This window comes from Squalius cephalus (genome assembly GCF_949319135.1).
Source record: "Squalius cephalus genome assembly, chromosome: 22".
Classification (NCBI taxonomy): Eukaryota; Metazoa; Chordata; class Actinopteri; order Cypriniformes; family Leuciscidae; genus Squalius; species Squalius cephalus.
The window spans coordinates 2843398-2863242 of NC_137143.1; the positions used below are offsets into that span (position 1 = coordinate 2843398).

Here is a 19845-nt window from a genome sequence, read left to right on the forward strand (position 1 = left end):
CCGGACAGTTGCAGTGCATATCTGACATTCTTTATTTGATGTAGGTTGTGTTTTGCAATATATCTTAATTAAACAAAAGCTATATCTAGAGTTATTGTCCTTGAATAAATGTTATACTTCATTTTTATTTATTTCATTTCTTTAATTGTATGAGAATGAATAGTTGTGGAGGAGGTTGTTGATCCTCAAAGAAAGCATCTCTGGTTTTAAGCACTTCTGTGAGTGAACACTAGGTGGCGCTGTGAATCAGCAATTCTTCAACATGTGATTAAAAAAGGCCGATAAAGGCAGACCGATGTCCACAACTCCTCAGAACAGTCATTTTGTTTCTTGTTTAGTTTAGTTGGCTTTGTTTTTTTTAATCTGAATATCAATGTTGGATAATGTGCAATATTACATATTCATAGGTACTACTTATTATGTGTATTTTTTTAATTATTTTTTTATAGATAACTATGACAAACTGTGACCTTATTGGTCAGCTTATGTGTGTGAAATAAATGGACCCTTTTCACATTTCCGGGGTTCTCAGAAGCGGACGTCGTCATAGTTGGGTAGTTGAACTGGAGACGACAGCAAATATCATTTTTGTATTTTCATCTGCAAGAAAGATCCGCGTTTCAATGCCCTGACAGAGAGATATTAACCTGTTCTTCAGTGGCTCAGGCGTCCAGTTTTTCCAATGAAAGGAGGCTGACCCAGTTTAGGAGCTAATTTTTTATGCATGAGCTTTAAATGCCTTCATTAATATTAATCATTCCGTGCAAATAACTAGATTGTAAGCGCATATAAAAGAGGAGGTTAGATGCAGATCTCATTATATTCAGGAGGGATTGTAAATTGATGATAGCAGTGAAAAGGTTTATGGCTGAGAACGTAAACCCATATTCTACATTTACACGGTGTGTCTTTGTCTTTAGGCCTTTAGGCCACGGCAGGAAGTGACATCACTCATCAGTTCAAGCTGTGTTATATCACACACATCAATCACTCCTCACATCATTCCTGCTGTCAGTAATATAATCAGCATGCTGAACATCTACTGTTCTGCCAGCAGACCTGTGGACTGAGAACATCAGAGAATGTGTGATTGTTGAAACATGAAACACATCTGATGCTCTCGCATAACCAGTGCTGATCTGACATTCACACATATGTAGAAGTTATAAAACCAGTGGAGAATATCTGCCAGTGTTAGTTTATTACTAGCCTATTTGTATTTTTTTCCCCCTTTTTTTTCCTTCTCATTTTAAAGGTACACTTTGTAACTTTTTTGGTTCAAAATCAACTAAATTTAAATATTGAGTCAATACATCATCAACCCTCTTCCAAAACATGTGTATGTCTTACCCTGATTCACTATACGGTAAGCTTATTATAAGCGTTTATATGTCGACCTGACAGGATGGTTTTCACAGGGAAATTGCGTACATATGTCGAGGTTACTTGAGTGTGTGTGTGTGTGTGTGTGTGTGTGTGTGTGTGTGTGTGTGTGTGTGTGTGTGTGTGTGTGTGTGTGTGTGTGTGAACAGAGGAGAGTCTGCTGGAGAAAAGAGAACAAGACCGAGCTCGTAATAAAACAAGAATCAACATCAGATCCTGTGTGTGTGTGTGTGTGTGTGTGTGTGTGTGTGTGTGTGTGTGTGTGTGTGTGTGTGTGTGTGTGTGTGTGTGAACAGAGAAGAGTCTGCTGGCGAAAAGAGAACGAGACCGAGCTTGTAATAAAACAAGAATCAACATCAGATCCTGTGTGTGTGTGTGTGTGTGTGTGTGTGTGTGTGTGTGTGTGTGTGTGTGTGTGTGTGTGTGTGAACAGAGAAGAGTCTGCTGGAGAAAAGAGAACGAGACCGAGCTTGTAATAAAACAAGAATCAACATCAGATCCTGTGTGTGTGTGTGTGTGTGTGTGTGTGTGTGTGTGTGTGTGTGTGTGTGTGTGTGTGTGTGTGTGTGTGTGTGTGTGTGTGTGAACAGAGAAGAGTCTGCTGGAGAAAAGAGAACGAGACCGAGCTTGTAATAAAACAAGAATCAACATCAGATCCTGTGTGTGTGTGTGTGTGTGTGTGTGTGTATGTGTGTGTGTGTGTGTGTGTGTGTGTGTGTGTGTGTGTGTGTGTGTGTGTGTGTGTGTGTGTGTGTGTGTGTGTGAACAGAGAAGAGTCTGCTGGAGAAAAGAGAACGAGACCGAGCTCGTAATAAAACAAGAATCAACATCGGCTTGGCTTTAGGAGATGGAGAACTGAGGGGTTTGAGATGTTGTACAAGCGACGTGTGTTTTATTACTCTACAGGTCAGTAAGATAACACATATAACAGATACACTGTCAGAGAGTTCACTGTAAAGCAGTATCTGTTGTGAAGATCATAGTTTATTAATGAGTAAAACTACAGTAACTCTTCAGCTCAGCTTCAGATCTTTCATCTAAACTGGTTATATCTCAGGCAGTGAATGTTTTATGATCAGCAGGAGAATCATATTCATCCGCTCAGAGCCGAAGCACAACCACAACAATGTTCTTCTGCAAAATACATGCAGTTTTGTTTTTCACCACTAGAGGGACACAAGATTCATCGAGTACCTTCAATCGTAGGTACATTTTGTAGCAGTCAAAAGTAGGTCTAAATAGTTTTTATTTCATTTCAGTAGCCTATCAAGATAAATGAAACTGAGAAATCGTGTTTACATAATATTAACTTAAGTTTTTTATGGTTTATTTTATTTCAAGTAATAAAGATGTTTTTTTAGTTTCTTTTAGTTTCAGTTAACAATAATAATCATGATCTCTGCATGGTAAGACACTGGCTGTATGTTTCTGCTGTATGAGCCATTCTACAGAATTGGTTCAAAGTCAGAGTTGGAAACGTCTTTAAAAAAGGTGTCTTTTTCATGTATCCAAATTGTATAATATCCAAGGTACACATTTCTAGTAATTGTGCAGTTAATTATCATATTGTATTTTCAGAAAGTTTTGGAATATTTTTCCTCTCCCCAAATTTGTCACAACCGAAACACAATAAATAATTTAATAAGAAGGCTTATATTGACCTATTCATATTTTGTTTACATCTACCTTGTAAATATATTTTTTTGCTATTTAAAAAAAAGTTTTCACAGGTAAATCAATAACAATTTTAACAATATTTCAAGTGTAATTTATAAGATTTCTTGTATTTTGAAACCAATCTTTCTTTGTTAAAGACATTAAGTTAATCATACAGATTTCAAAATTAAGGATTCATTAGTTTGAATATACATTGAATCAAACACTATAATAACATCTTAGTTGATAATTCAGTATACTTTATTTTAGACCAAACATCCATGTTTCGGTCGTGACGGCACATTTTCGGTAGTGACAGTAATGCTTTGGTAGTGACCACATCACATTACAGAATTTTAACTCGCATAATAAAACACTAAAACATACTCAGATACTAATGATTTTCATAACTGTGCTAAATTTTTGTTTATATCCCCCAAATAAATGATTATGTGTTCCCTTTTGTCACTATCAAAACAATGATGACATGTTTCGGTCATGACAGTTTCGGTAGTGACAATTTTAGATACTTCTGAGCCTAACTCAAAGATTATAGCCAGCACATGATTAACCAGCACAGTTCTGAACTGCTGTACACACACAAAAACTCAATTTGATGGAATTAACCCCAAAAAAGTTTGCTTAATAGCAGAAAAAAGGTGTTCGGTAGTGACGTCCCTTTAAGTTACACACAGATTTTCAGACTTTTGAACACATTTCCCTCAAAATGACGGTTCCTATCTATAATGACAGAGAGGCTATGAGAGAGAGGGACACAGGGATATAGCCTGATCAAAAATGTAGGTGTGTGGTTAAAATCAGTCTCAGCCATTGGACTAAAACACACACTGTTTCGGTAGTGACATGAAAATGCGGGACACATTTTTTAAAATAAAGTTTCATGATTTAAAAATAAAATATAAAATAAATATATATATATTTTACTTTTTAAAAGAAATCAAAAATATGTTTTTAAGAATTTTAAAACTTCAATATCATTTACACAAGTTGAAATTTAGGGGTTAAGGTTCGGGACAGCCACCTCCCAATTGAAAGTACCCAATAAATGATGATTTTATACATATTAAGCTTACTTATATTTTAAATATTATTGTGGGATTCAATAGACAATAGAAGGATCTTAGTAAACATCTAAAATTTGAATACTTAAATGTGTTTTTTGGTTGTCGGACGGCAGTTTGCACCAATTCTGTAGAATGGCCCGTATACAAAAGTAATAATGTGATGGACAAGCATGAATCATTTTGGGAGTGGTTAGTCTGGAGGTCTTGAAATTACCACTGTGTAAAATTACACATTTCACATAGCAAAGGAAAATTGCAGTAAACAGTGTTTGCGTGTCTAAGTGTGTTGCTGGCACAAATCTTCCTTCACCACAGACAGCGATGAATGTGATGCTGGAGATTCTCCATTACTAGGACAGGAGAGAGGCCTCAGCTGCTTGAAAGTGCACTGTTTTCTGCAAAATATTCCTATTAAGTGACAGATGATAATCTGTGGTGAGAAACACACACCTGCTTCACATCGGGCCAGAAGAGCTTCATGTCTCTGTTCTGGAGAGTTTAGAGCAGATTTCAGATCTTATTGACGACTACTGTCACAGAGGAAGACTGTATACTCACTCTCTCACAGGTTGGAGAGTGTTAACTCTGTCTCTGTCTCTGCTGTATCTATAAAACTCCTTTGGAGAATAACATGAGACATTAATGAGACAGTAGTTGTTGAACTATAGTAATGCTATGTATCTAATGCGAGGTCACTTCTGATCCGGGAACTGAAACCATGACTTGAGCAACTACTATAGTAACGCACCACATTTGTGATTTTACTTTGAGAAGGGTTACAGACTTCACGTGTTGGAGAACACACCGGTTAAAAAGAAAAAACAAAAACTAGTGATCAACAGCGCTGTAGTTTCTAATTCGCGTATCTACCCCGAATTGATAAAATAAAATACAATTCTGTATCAAAAATTATAAGGAAACACCAGTACTTTGTTTAGGCTTGGTTTGTAGGGAATTCCAAACCTGCACACATATATTCAAACGCACATAACTATAGAACCAGTTCTTAATGCGCATGTGAACGGCATCAGTGTTTCTCACAGGATCGCGTTTAAAGTCTGTGTAGAGAGAACGATGTCGTCTTAGCGGCCCCTAATTTAATAACTAATGATCGTTGCGACGGAAGCGAATCAATCAAAACTAACTTTAGCTGTAAAATAACTTTATTAAAGAACCGCTATAAAGCCAAAACAATCTCTGTTACCTTAAATTATACGTTTATCTCTGTAAAGCTGCTTTGAAACAATCTACATTGTTAAAAGCGCTATATAAATGAAGATGACTTGACTTGACTTGACTTGACTTGACTTGACTATGTTTCAGTGATTATGTAAATATTGTGTCTTTTGTTTGTCACTTCTTCATTAAGCTCCAAGGGAAATGGTGTGTGTGTGTTGTAAGATTAGTGTGTTTTTCTGTCCATCAGCCCGACACCACTGACCTGCTTCTGCAGAAGAGACTCTCATGATGAAACACTTCTTCTAATACGGCCGTAATCTCAACAAGAAGAAGAACTGGAATCTGTGTTTATTCACAGTGAATGTCAAGCTAAAGCCATGCATTCATCATAGTTATCCCACTAAGCAAAATGATGTCCGAAAGACGTCTTTTCAACGTCTTTGTCACAAAAATCGGACGTTGAAAAGACGTCCACTGAGGGTCTAGAATGAAAGTTGATATGACGTCTTTTTTCGACGTGTTCTGCACGTCCGATATAGACGTTCATCGAACCTTCGTACGAGGTTAAACACTAGTTCATATGTGGGCATTGTGGACATATTTCAACATCATTTATTGTCTTATTTAGACATTATTACTTTGACTATTGCTGTCAGATGATCTTAGTGAGAATAAACAGAGGTTTAGATGTTGATATTTGTTTAATTTGAAGTGTCACCATTGTGGTGATCAATGTTTGCTTTAGTTGGGCTCTTGGTCCCCTTTCTTTATACTTTAATTTTCCTTTGACTGCTGTAACAGTGTGTTTGTGTAACACAATTGTTGTGGCAGAGAAAGCCTAGAAAAAGTTTGAGTGTTATCAGCTCAATGTTGATGATGACATAATCATCACAAAATGGGCATCTAATGTTGTTTAAAGTTTTGTATTTATATTTGGGATTAATAACACATGATTAAAAACACATGTGCACATGATTTTTATCCACCTTCAAATAAGTGATCATTTTAATGCTTTTGGCACCAACATTGCAGTTCCACAAGGATGGTGGTTATTAATCCCAAATATAAATACAAAACTTTAAACAACATTAGATGCCCATTTTGTGATGATTATGTCATCATCAACATTGAGCTGATAACACTCAAACTTTTTCTAGGCTTTCTCTGCCACAACAATTGTGTTACACAAACACACTGTTACAGCAGTCAAAGGAAAATTAAAGTATAAAGAAAGGGGACCAAGAGCCCAACTAAAGCAAACATTGATCACCACAATGGTGACACTTCAAATTAAACAAATATCAACATCTAAACCTCTGTTTATTCTCACTAAGATCATCTGACAGCAATAGTCAAAGTAATAATGTCTAAATAAGACAATAAATGATGTTGAAATATGTCCACAATGCCCACATATGAACTAGTGTTTAACCTTGTACGAAGGTTCGATGAACGTCTATATCGGACGTGCAGAACACGTCGAAAAAAGACGTCATATCAACTTTCATTCTAGACCCTCAGTGGACGTCTTTTCAACGTCCGATTTTTGTGACAGAGACGTTGAAAAGACGTCTTTCGGACATCATTTTGCTTAGTGGGATCTGTGTGTGAGTGTGTGTGTGTGTGTGTGTGTGTGTGTGTGTGTGTGTGTGTGTGTGTGTTGTATTTGTGAGTGTGTGTGTGTGCGTGTGTGTATGTATTTGTGAGCGTGTGTGTGTGTTTGTGTGTGTATTTGTGAGTGTGTATGTGCGTGTGTGTATGTATTTGTGAGCATGTTTGTGTGTTTGTGTGTGTATTTGTGAGTGTGTGTGTTTGTGTGTGTATGTGTGAGTGTGTGTGTGTGTGTGTGTGTATGTATTAGTGTGTGTGTGCGTGTGTGTGTGTGTGTGTGTATTTGTGAGTGTGTGTGTGCGTGTGTGTGTGTATTTGTGAGTGTGTTTGTGTGTGTGTATTTGTGAGTGTGTATTTGTGAGTGTGTTTCCGTGTGTGTGTGTGTGTTTGCGTGTGTGTGTGTGTGTGTGCGTGTATGTGTGTGTGTGTGTGTGTGTTTGCGTGTGTGTGTGTGTGTGTGTGTGTGTGTGTGTGTGTGTGTGTGTGTGTGTGTGTGTGTGTGTGTGTGTGTGTGTGTGTGTGTTTGTGTGTTTGCGTGTGTGTGTTAATGGAAATAACGAGATCTCGTTTTTCTTCAAGGACTTCCCGCCAGCTTGTGTAAGACTCCTGTCCTGGATCGGTTCGCTTCTGTTAAAAGACACGCAAGGAATCGACAGATTCTCCTGAACGCGAGACTCAGTGAGAAAGATGAACACATGACATCAGTTTTCAAAATCAGGATTTTCAGTTTCTATCTGGTAACACTTTACAATAAGGTCCAATTAGTTTCTGTATTAGCAAACTAACAAGGAGCAACATATTTTCACATTTATTAATGTTAGTTAATAAAAATGTTAGTTCACAGTGTTCAAAGATACAACATTTTGTTTTAAAAATGTCTTTGTAAATGTTGACACTAAGATTAATAAATGCATTCGAAGAATTGTTCACTGTTAATGTTAACTAATTTAGTTAACAAATCCAATAACATTATTCAGTTACAAATTTTGATTAAATAATGTATTTAAATGTTAAAATTAACCTTAACTAATATCAGTAAATGCTGTAGAACTATTTTCATTGTTACTTTATATTAACTAATTTAGTTAACTAACGTTAACAAGTGAAACTTTATTATAAAGTGTTACCGTACATTTGAAAGTTGAAGGATAAATGTAGTGTACCCGAGTAGGAGCAATTCATCATTGATTCATCATCCATCCATCCATCCATCCATCAATCCATCCATCCACCCTAATATCCATCCATCCATCCACCCTAATATCCATCCATCCATCCATCCATCCACCCTAATATCCATCCATCCACCCTAATGTCCATCCATCCATCCTAATGTCCATCCATACATCCATCCATCAATCCATCCATCCACCCTAATATCCATCCATCCATCCATCCACCCTAATATCAATCCATCCATCCATCCATCCACCCTAATGTCAATCCATCCATCCATCCACCCTAAAGTCAATCCATTCATCAATCCATCCACCCTAACATCTGTTTATCCATCCATCCATCCATCCATCCATCCATCCATCCATCCATCCATCCATCCACCCTAATGTCCATCCATCCATCCTAATGTCCATCCATCCATCCATCCATCCATCCATCCATCCATCCACCCTAATATCCATCCATCCACCCTAATGTCCATCCATCCATCCTAATGTACATCTATTCATCCTGTCCATCCATCCACTCTAACATCTGTTTATCCATCCATCCATCCATCCATCCATCCATCCATCCATCCACCCTAATGTCAATCCATCCATCCACCCTAATGTCATCCATCCATCCATCCTAATGTCCATCTATTCATCTTCCATCCATCCATCCATCCATCCATCCATCCACTCTAACATCTGTTTATCCATCCATCCATCCATCCACTCTAACATCTGTTTATCCATCCATCCATCCATCCATCCATCCATCCTAATATCAATCCATCCATCCATCCATCCACCCTAATGTCAATCCATCCATCCATCCATCCACCCTAATGTCAATCCATTCATCAATCCATCCACCCTAACATCTGTTTATCCATCCATCCATCCATCCATCCATCCATCCATGCATCCACCCTAATGTCCATCCATCCATCCTAATGTCCATCCATCCATCCATCCATCCACCCTAATATCCATCCATCCACCCTAATGTCCATCCATCCATCCTAATGTCCTTCTATTCATCCTGTCCATCCATCCACTCTAACATCTGTTTATCCATCCATCCATCCATCCATCCATCCATCCATCCATCCACCTAATGTCAATCCATCCATCCACCCTAATGTCATCCATCCATCCATCCATCCTAATGTCCATCTATTCATCTTCCATCCATCCATCCATCCATCCATCCATCCATCCACTCTAACATCTGTTTATCCATCCATCCATCCATCCATCCACTCTAACATCTGTTTATCCATCCATCCATCCATCCATCCACCCTAATATCAATCCATCCATCCATCCATCCATCCATCCACCCTAATGTCAAGCCATCCATCCATCCATCCATCCATCCATCCATCCATCCATCCATCCATCCATCCACCCTAATGTCAATCCATTCATCAATCCATCCACCCTAACATCTGTTTATCCATCCATCCATCCATCCACCCACCCTAATGTCAATCCATCCATCCATCCATCCACCCTAATGTCAATCCATCCATCCATCCATCCATCCTAATGTCAATCCATCCATCCATCCATCCACCCTAATGTCAATCCATCCATCCACCCTAATGTCAATCCATTCATCAATCCATCCACCCTAACATCTGTTTATCCATCCATCTATCCATCCATCCACCCTAATGTATGTTTATCCATCCAATCCACCCTAATGTCCATCTGTTCATCCATCCATCCTAATGTCAATCCATCCATCCAACCTAACATCTGTGTATCCATCCATCCATCCACCCTAATATCATCCATCCTAATGTATGTTCATCCATCCATCCACCCTAATGTCCATCCATCCGTCCATCCATCCCGAAAAGAAGACAGACATTGTCGTTTGTTAAAAATCCAAAGCTTGTACTGTACAGACAATAAATAGTCCTTGCAAAGGTAAGACATGATTTCCATTCCTCATACTAACAACTATACAGCTGATATGAAACTCAAGTTTTAGTAGGAGCCCAGAAACGTTTGGGGTGTCACTACAGCACCAACACTGGTGTGGGAAAAAAGATTCGAAAGAGTCACATGCTTTATCCCCAATCCCCCCGCCCCGCCCCCCATTGGCATCAAAAAGCGACCGTTTAAAACAGTCCATTACAAAAAAAAAAAAGAAGAGAAAAAAAAGTCAATGTCTTTTTATTCAAACAGTCTTCCAGCATTCCACGAGAGTCCCCTGAAGAGAATAAAGGTTCGATAACTCGGCTGAGAGGAGTTTAGAGGGTTTTGCCTTCTTCAGGCTGAAGCTCCAGAGACACGGTCTCCAAGGTTCACTAGCGCCCAAATATCAGGCCCTCCATGGAGCGCCCATGGACAGCCTCCTGAGGTCTTAGACTTCACAGAGATACCGTTAGCATATTCTTCACAGAAGAAACCTTGCTATGGTCGGTGGAACCTGCAGTGCAAAGGAAGAAAACACCTGTAAGTGCGGGCCGACCAAAAACAACAGCTATCATCCATCAGATGTGTATTAATAGAACAGCGTGTGTGTGCGTTCTAGACAGATCTGCGCTCGGCAGGACCTTGTTCAGCTATTTGTGCCCACAGAAATGAGGTCTAATATAACCCACGTAAGCTGAATGTGAGCAAGCATTTGTTACACACGTCGGCGAGCGCTAGTGTGTGCTGATTCTGCACTTCAGAACAGATACAGCTATATTAAGAACAACCTCCCATATTGATCCACTGTATGTGTCGCGCACCTGTATCGGTTACGCACGCAGGTGCTAATCTATCATAGATGCGGTGACTTTTCTGTGGCGGATGCTTATGCAAACATGGAAGAGTGTATGGAAACAGGTCATGAAGAAGAAGTGGAAACACACACTGACCTTGTCAGGTGTTTGCTTGACGCATGGACCTCCATTTCATTGCTCTTGAACTCGTTCAGCTCTTTGCGTATCGCCGCCTGCGAGGCATAAACAACAACAATGATGAACACACACACAAGAGGCTTACACAGAGTCAGTTCTGCACAATACTAACGCACATTATCCTTTTCTACACATCCTCTGCAGCTTGTTCATTCACTACACAACCATTCAAAACGTTTGGGTTGGAAAGATTTGTATTTATTTCTGAATGAAGTCTCTTCTGCTCACCCAGGCTGCATTTACTGGATCAAAAATGCAGTCAAAACAGTAAGATTGAGAAATATTGTTGCAAATTAAAATAGCTGTTTTCTATTTCAGTTAAAAAAATCATTACTCCAGTCTTCAGTGTCAGAAATCATTCTAATATGTTGATTTGCTCTTTAAGAAACATTTCTGATTATTATCAATGTGGAAAACATTTGTGCACTTCATATTTTTGCGGAAATCGTCATACATTTCATTTATCAGGATTCTTTGATGAATAAAAAGTTTTAAAAAAGCATTTAAAAAAATAGAATCTTTTGTAACATGTCTTTACTGTGACCGATTTAATGCAGCCTTGATTAATAACAGTATTCATTTCTTTCAAAAAAGTATTTTGGCTATAACTTGATAATGCTGTGTGGAACTGTTTAACACACCATATACAACTTTTTCTGTAAAAATAATCCACAGATTTCCCCCATGATTGTTTATAAAATTCATTTATTTATTTATCTATCATTTTATTGATGTGTTATATAACATATCAGGATATTGCAGATCCATAAGCCCTACACTGTAAAAAATTATGAAGTCATGGCAACTTATATGTTTTTACATTATTTCAACTCATCAAAATTTATTTTTTAATGTTATACAAGATTCAACTCGTTTTTTTAAAGTCAGTTTAATATCATTTAAGTTTAAGTTGATAATACTTGAAAATGTATTGAGTTTTTAAGTTGATATAGGTCAAAGGTTTTTTTTACAGTGTAGTATTTTGTATTTTATATTATATCAAATGTCTCAGTAAAATGACTGGTCTTGTGTGTGGTGTCCTGTAGGGGGTGTGTGTGAGCCCATAACACACACACCTTGTCTGCAGCCGACAGTCTCGTCCAGGGCTTGTCTGCTCTCCTGTCGTAATCCTGAGCTTTGGCCACTTCCACATAATCACTGAAACGGATCAGAATCTTCCGGTCCCGCAGCTCGTCCACAGTGGGCCGCTGGTTGAGCTGGAAACACACGAGAAGGAGAGAGGTTTAGTCAATGAACACCGTCAACAAATGATGAGCTGCATGTTTCAATCTGTTGAAAAGCCAACAAAAGACACAGTCTACAGGCAGGCTCATGATGAACTCATTTACTCAATTAGGTCATTAATATATACATTTATTTATTTACCATTGGTGTCTTTTTTTCATTCTGTTTCATTCCGAGGTTTAGTTTCAATGATTTTACCACATTAAGGGGTTTGTGTCACTTTTGGCTTTAATAAACATTAATCAATGCTTTTCCATTAACTTCAGCATTTGCGGAATGCAATATTTGCAGAGTGGAGGTATTAGTGATTTTTCTCTTAAGAATTGTAATCTTGTCCAATTATTATCAATAATATTCTTACAAATATTTTTTATAGGGTGACAAAGGGAGTTTCTAGGTTCATGAGCCACTGCTGCACATGAGTGACTGATATTACCGCAGTAAAAGTGTTTTTTCTTCAATAGCAGACTATGAGTGTAAACTACATATGACAACAGAGCCGATGTGTGTGTGTGTATGTGTCTCTGTCAGGATTCACACACCTTTCTGTTCAGCCTTTGTTTGATTTCTCTTCTCTCCTCTTGTTCTGTCTGGTCATTCCTCTCTGCAAATCCAACAACAACAAAAAAACACACATGAGAGGAAGCACACACGCCGTCCACAGAGGTACAGACAGATTAACTTAATCCAGCGCCCCGCATGAAGAGCACGGTTCACTCAACCTCACTCTAGAGTATCAGTCTCTTTAAGCTATTAGATTCTCTTAAAGGTGCAGTAAGCGATTTCTGAGAAAAGCCGTTGAAACTGGATGGGACCGAACGCCACACAACACACTTGTAGCCAATCAACAGTAGGGGGCGTGTCCAATCATGATAAGGGAGGAGAGAGAGAGAGGGGGAGATTTGAAGAAAGACTGTAGAAAGAGAAATGGCTGAGAGACATTACAAAAGAGAAAAGGCCAGAGGAAAATCAGAAGGGTTATGATCAGCATTAATAAAAGCTTTCCAGCGGGAAGAACTGGACACTGAGTAACACTGGTTTTGCTATGATACACAGAACCAAGATAAGCTGTTGTTGTGAACAATGAAATGAATGGAGGGGTGTGTTTGTTAAGGTTGATTTCAAATATAAAGTGTTTCTCAGAAATCGCTTACTGCACTTTTAATTCAAATGTCAGTATATATTATATTCAAAATGTATATATATATATTTTTTTAAATTAACATTATTAAACCAATATTTTTTATTTTTTTCTGGTTTCCACGTCAAACTCTCGTGAACATCTGTGTCGACAGCTGTCCTGAAGACCTTCGTTTGATAGGCTTTATTCTTCCACAGTGCAGGATAACATTGTTCCCTTATATCTCCCTCTATCAAATATGTGGATTATCAGAATCTGTGTTGCGGAGGACTTAACAGACGCACGTGTTGATCCGGTATGATTAAACTACGGTAAACCACTTCAGAAAACACTTTTAATGTTCCAGCTCTTTAGGACACTCTGCTTGTTGCTCGTCCTTGCTTTGACTCTTAAAAATAAAGGTTATTTTTTACATTTTACATTTACCATCATTCTTTATTGTGGAAAAAGGATATTTAGAATATCACAACTTTAAGAAAATGTTTATTTCTAAAAACTGAAGTTCTTCGTTAGCACTGTATTTTACAGTCCTGTTCCGCATGTACACACTGTGCACTTATTATAGTAATTACAATAACTAGGTACTAACCCTAAACCTAACCTGTAGTTACCTCCGGGTACCCAGTACTCACTCGGATAACTACACATAAGTGCACGTACTGTAGAATAAAATGCAAGCAGAATGTTGTGTGTGAACTTCTGTTCTTGCCTGGAATGGCAGCTGTGTGAGAGTGTGTGTCAGCACAGATACACACAGGTGCCGAGGCTCCGCTGAATAAACAAGACCCAGCACAAGTGTGCAAGGTTTGTCAAATTCCATTTACACTCAGAAGAAAAGCCGAAACAGAAAATAGATTCTCAAAGTTTTTTTTTTACTACTTATAAAGATCATAAAGAATTACTAATAACTGAGTCTGATTTATATTTATTTATTAAAAAAGATTTTTTTTTTTTTACCTATGTTCTTAGTATTATTAAAATAGGTGTTGTATGCTTTAGTTAATTTTGTTTGTGTATTTGTTTTTAGTATTATCATTATAGGGTATATCATGTTTTAGTTAATATATTAAAGGTTATAGAATGCTTTAGTGAAAGCTTTTGTTTTATGAATGTAGTAAGGTATAGATTGATGTAAATAATTATTAATTCATCAAAAAAGCTATTATAAAGCAGTTAAATGAAGCTGGGTTTCTGATCATGTGTAAATCTGTGTAAGAGTCTGTAATCACTGATATTATTATGTCAAGCTCCAGACAGATAATCTCTTTATTCCAACCTAATCTGATCTAAACATGTATAACCTCATGCTGTTCATTAGATTTATATGGAATATGTGTAGCTCAAATTCATTTGTCACACGGGAGGACTGTTTAAGGGAACTGGGGGAAAAAAGTGATTAAATTTAAAATTCAAAACTAAATGAAAAAAAGTGATGAGTTACTGCATACAATTTAATATTTATTTCTACTCTCAAATTTTTGTCAAGATTTACAATTTTGAATAATTCTTAAAATTAAATTTAAACATGTTTGACACTTTTTTACTCATTGTTTACTTCATATTTTTTACTCATTAAAAATTCTTAATTCATAAAGTGAGTAAGGATTATTTAATTCAATTTGATGGAATTTTACTATAAATTGAAATGCATAAATCTTGGTTAATGACCTAAATCTTAAAAAAATGACTTTTGTGGTCTATCCTAATCCAGTCAAGCAGTTTTGTTGAATACAACCAGTTCATTTAGACATGACCACATGAAAGAATTGTAAATAAAAATATACACTTTCTTTTAAACATAGATACATTTTGAACACGCAGGTAACGAACATTATTGCAAAGTGTGACTAAAACAAAAACACAGACAAATCCATTAGTAAAAAAAAAAAAAAAAGAAAGAAAGAAAGAAAGAAAGAAAGAATCCATGGGAAAGAACATAGTTTTTGTATGCAGCTCTAGTGTTCGTCTCTCATCTGACAGGTGTGATACTCACGTTTGAGGATGTTTCTGCTCTCCAGCTCTTCCACTGCTGGTCTCTGACTCAATCTCCTGCGGAAAAACACCAAAATCACGTTCTGGACCATTTTCACGCAATCTCCAAAAGTGTCTGTGCCACTCTGTGATCAGTGAGCGTCAGTGGGGATCCCGCGAGCCGCGCATGTTACAGGCGAACCCTGCGTCCCATCTCGCGTCTAAACATCGCCGAGGATCATCGCATCTAAAGCTCGCACACCTCCACATTTAGTATTATCTGTGCTGGAAACTCCCTGCTTTCACGGAAGAAACCGAACGGCACTTGTTCATGGGTGCGCGCGTGCTACACGAAAGCCTCATCGACGAAGAAATAAGTAGAAAGTGACGGGTTGTATTAAAAGGTAATAGAAAAGAGTGAAAAAGAGACAGAGATGAGCATCTGGTCCTGAGTTCTCCGAAGTCTCGGAGTGGTGTGATCCTGGAGATCCTTCACGCATCATCATTTATAAAGGGGGCGGCGCGTGCGGGAGAGATTCCTGCAGGAATATGCTGCAGTCAGGGAAAATACAACCTCTGATGGATGCTTTAATATCCAAACACATCTATGCTGATTTCAACAGAACAAAGGAGAGATATAGAGCGATAAAGCAGAACAGCTCCATTGCAACAGGACACTATTGTTCGAAGGGAGAAGGATCCTTCACTCTGGATATGATCTGTTTCTGAACGACGCGGTCGAGAGACGTGTTGGGCGGGGCTTTCATATTCATAAGAAAACATGCATGTAAATGATGTAATCCTTCAACTTATTTCAGCAATAATGCGTTTTTTAATGATATTTTAAAGCTTCTCAACAACTTCTGACTACTATAGATGGGGATACTTTCAAGGGATTGGCTCATGGCAAACCCTACAGCATAATGGCAAAAATGTCATGTGTTTGACAACTGATACACTCTCAATGCATATCATTTACACAGTCTAAAATTAATCATTTAATTTGGTTTGAATCAGCATTAGCATATTACCACACGTTTGTCTATGTATGAGAGGTCTCAAAACAAGAAACTTCAATGAACAGAATTGTAGTCAAAAGCATCCGGAAGGAACGGATGGTGTTGTGCTCATCCACGCAGTAAGTTGTGATGGTGTTAAAAAGAAATGGATTTGACACATCTGTTGCATATGAAACAAGACTGATCTTGTGTTGTCAAATTGTGCTGCTCGGTTAACAATGATAAGAGTAGTCCTCGCGTTGAAATCTCTGGGACATTGGAGCTCTAGGTGACTAGTTTCACATCACTTCTTGACTGATAGATTCACATGACAGCTTAAGTATTCTCTGTTCGCCCACTTTAATCGTCACATCAGAACATGACGCCATAAATCATAAACAGCAGACTTCATAAACAAAAACTGCTGTTAAAAAATGCAGTTCCAAATAAGAGATGGATATTTTTAAATCCTGCCCGATTGGCCCCGATCCTGGAAATATTATCTGTGGGAAGATTAAACCGAGCCATGCGGGCCGGAAGCTCAGCTGAGCTGTGATAACATATTCACTGAAGCCTTTAAAGTCAACATGAAATCAAAATTTACTATTCTTTTTTTTTTTTATAGACTATAGCATTGTTTATTATAACTGATTTCTTTGTGCACCTCATAATCTTGAATCAGAATAACTTCCTCTCAATTCCCCAATCAATTCCCTACGGACAAAATCAAGCCTCACCCTACATTTGTTCTTGTTTGAGAAGCCGTTTCACTCGGATATACGGCACAATAGGGAAGACAAGACAAGTGCAACTTCTGTTTCATGCCGTCTAAAAATGAAACGATTTCAACATTTACTAATACATTACTAAAATAAAACTTTCTATGGCTCAGAGGTTGCTTTGCTCCTGTCAGAGATACTCAAACTACATTTAGTGTACACATGAAATCAATGCTTCCTATATGAAACTAACAGACTATAAAATAGGATGTGGAAAAGGTTTTTTACTACAACATCTCAAAAGGCATTTTGTTCTTTTGAATACAGAACGCTCTGCAAGTTGCAACACTTCTCATTCAGACACACAAACGCCCCAAACCCTGGGGTCTCGCTCCTTCCTCCACTTATGAAACATGAGGGATTGATGTACATTAAGTGACCCAGCGATGTGTCAGAGCGATCAGCGGTTTGCAGGAACAGCTCCTGATGTGAGTGTCAGTGAGTGTTCGTGAGTCAGCCTGGATCTCACTGGATGTCATTGCTCACTGAGATGTGTTTAAATGCCCGAGCCTCGTCCCGGTCCAGCCAGCGCGCTGAAGGGCTTTCAGACAGCATGGGTGGGCATTATGGCTTTGATTGATGGCCAAGTGTGTCTAGGACACCCTGAGGGACAAGGATGCCAGGGATCATTATAGAAGTTTACATCCATGCTTAAGAATGGTTTGAGCATTTATGTAACTTCCGGGGTGCTTCTTCCAGTGTCGTTTGGATTCCTGACTGCATGTTAAAAATGAGATGTACTAGACAGATGAAGGAACCGAAATCTTGTCTGTGCTGGAAAAAAAATTGGTGTATAAACAATTTCACTCAGAAATTTCACAAATAATTGCAAAGAATGGGCAAGTAGCACACTGAATTAAATGCGAAACTTTGAAGCAGAAAGACTGAAATAGTATTTTCTTGTAAAATGTACTGACAAATTGATAGATAGATAGATAGATAGACATCCAGATAGATAGATAGACAGATAGATAGATAGATAGATAGATAGATAGATAGATAGATAGATAGATAGATAGACATTCAAATAGATAGATAGATAGATAGATAGATAGATAGATAGATAGATAGATAGATAGATAGACAGACAGATGGACAAATAGACAGATAGATAGATAGATAGATAGATAGATAGATAGATAGATAGATAGATAGATAGATGGACAAATAGATAGATAGATAGATAGATAGATAGATAGACAGATAGACAGATAGATAGATAGATAGATAGATAGATAGATAGATAGATAGATAGATAGATAGATAGATAGATAGATAGATAGATAGATAGATGGATAGATAGATAGATGGACAAATAGATAGATAGATAGATAGATAGATAGATAGATAGATAGATAGATAGATAGATAGATAGATAGATAGATAGATGGACAAATAGATGGACAAATAGATAGATAGATAGATAGATAGATAGATAGATAGATAGATGTTCAAATAGATAGATAGATAGATAGATAGATAGATAGATAGATAGATAGATAGATAGATAGATAGATAGATAGATAGATGGACAAATAGATAGATAGATGGACAAATAGATAGATAGATAGATAGATAGATAGATAGATAGATAGATAGATAGATAGATAGATAGATAGATAGATAGATGTTCAAATAGATAGATAGATAGATAGATAGATAGATAGATAGATAGATAGATAGATAGATAGATAGATAGATAGATAGATAGATAGATAGATAGATGTTCAAATAGATAGATAGATAGATAGATAGATAGATAGACAGATAGATAGATAGATAGATAGATAGATAGATAGATAGATAGATAGATAGATAGATAGATAGATAGATAGATAGATAGATGGATAGATAGATAGATGGACAAATAGATAGATAGATAGATAGATAGATAGATAGATAGATAGATAGATAGATAGATAGATAGATAGATAGATAGATAGATAGATGGACAAATAGATGGACAAATAGATAGATAGATAGATAGATAGATAGATGTTCAAATAGATAGATAGATAGATAGATAGATAGATAGATAGATAGATAGATAGATAGATAGATAGATAGATAGATGGACAAATAGATAGATAGATGGACAAATAGATAGATAGATAGATAGATAGATAGATAGATAGATAGATAGATAGATGATAGATAGATAGATAGATAGATAGATAGATGTTCAAATAGATAGATAGATAGATAGATAGATAGATAGATAGATAGATAGATAGATAGATAGATAGATAGATAGATAGATAGATGTTCAAATAGATAGATAGATAGATAGATAGATAGATAGATAGATAGATAGATAGATAGATAGATAGATAGATAGACAGATGTTCAAATAGATAGATAGATAGATAGATAGATAGATAGATAGATAGATAGATAGATAGACAGATGTTCAAATAGATAGATAGATAGATAGATAGATAGATAGATAGATAGATAGATAGATAGATAGATAGATAGATAGACAAATAGATAGACAGATAGATAGAGAGATAGATATATGGATAGATAGATAGACAAATAGATAGACAGATAGACAAATAGATAGACAGATAGATAGATAGATAGATAGATAGATAGATAGATAGATAGATAGATAGACAAATAGATAGATAGATAGATAGATAGATAGATAGATAGATAGATAGATAGATAGATAGATAGATAGATAGATAGATAGATAGATAGATAG

The 19845-nt window shown here is 37.0% G+C and overlaps 1 protein-coding gene across 1 annotated transcript in view; it reads right to left on the reverse strand.

The window, feature by feature from the left end:
- Nucleotides 1-9970: 9970 nt before the first annotated feature.
- phactr3b (phosphatase and actin regulator 3b) overlaps nt 9971-19845 on the reverse strand; it is a 79186-nt gene continuing 69311 nt past the window's right edge. Inside the window, exons 9-13 of the mRNA XM_079857302.1 lie at nt 15381-15436; nt 12789-12850; nt 12078-12218; nt 10960-11036; nt 9971-10523 (exon numbers count right to left, since the gene is read on the reverse strand). Coding sequence (XP_079713428.1) covers nt 10508-10523; nt 10960-11036; nt 12078-12218; nt 12789-12850; nt 15381-15436 — 352 coding nt within the window. The 3' untranslated portion in view covers nt 9971-10507. The remainder of the gene's footprint in view (nt 10524-10959; nt 11037-12077; nt 12219-12788; nt 12851-15380; nt 15437-19845) is intronic.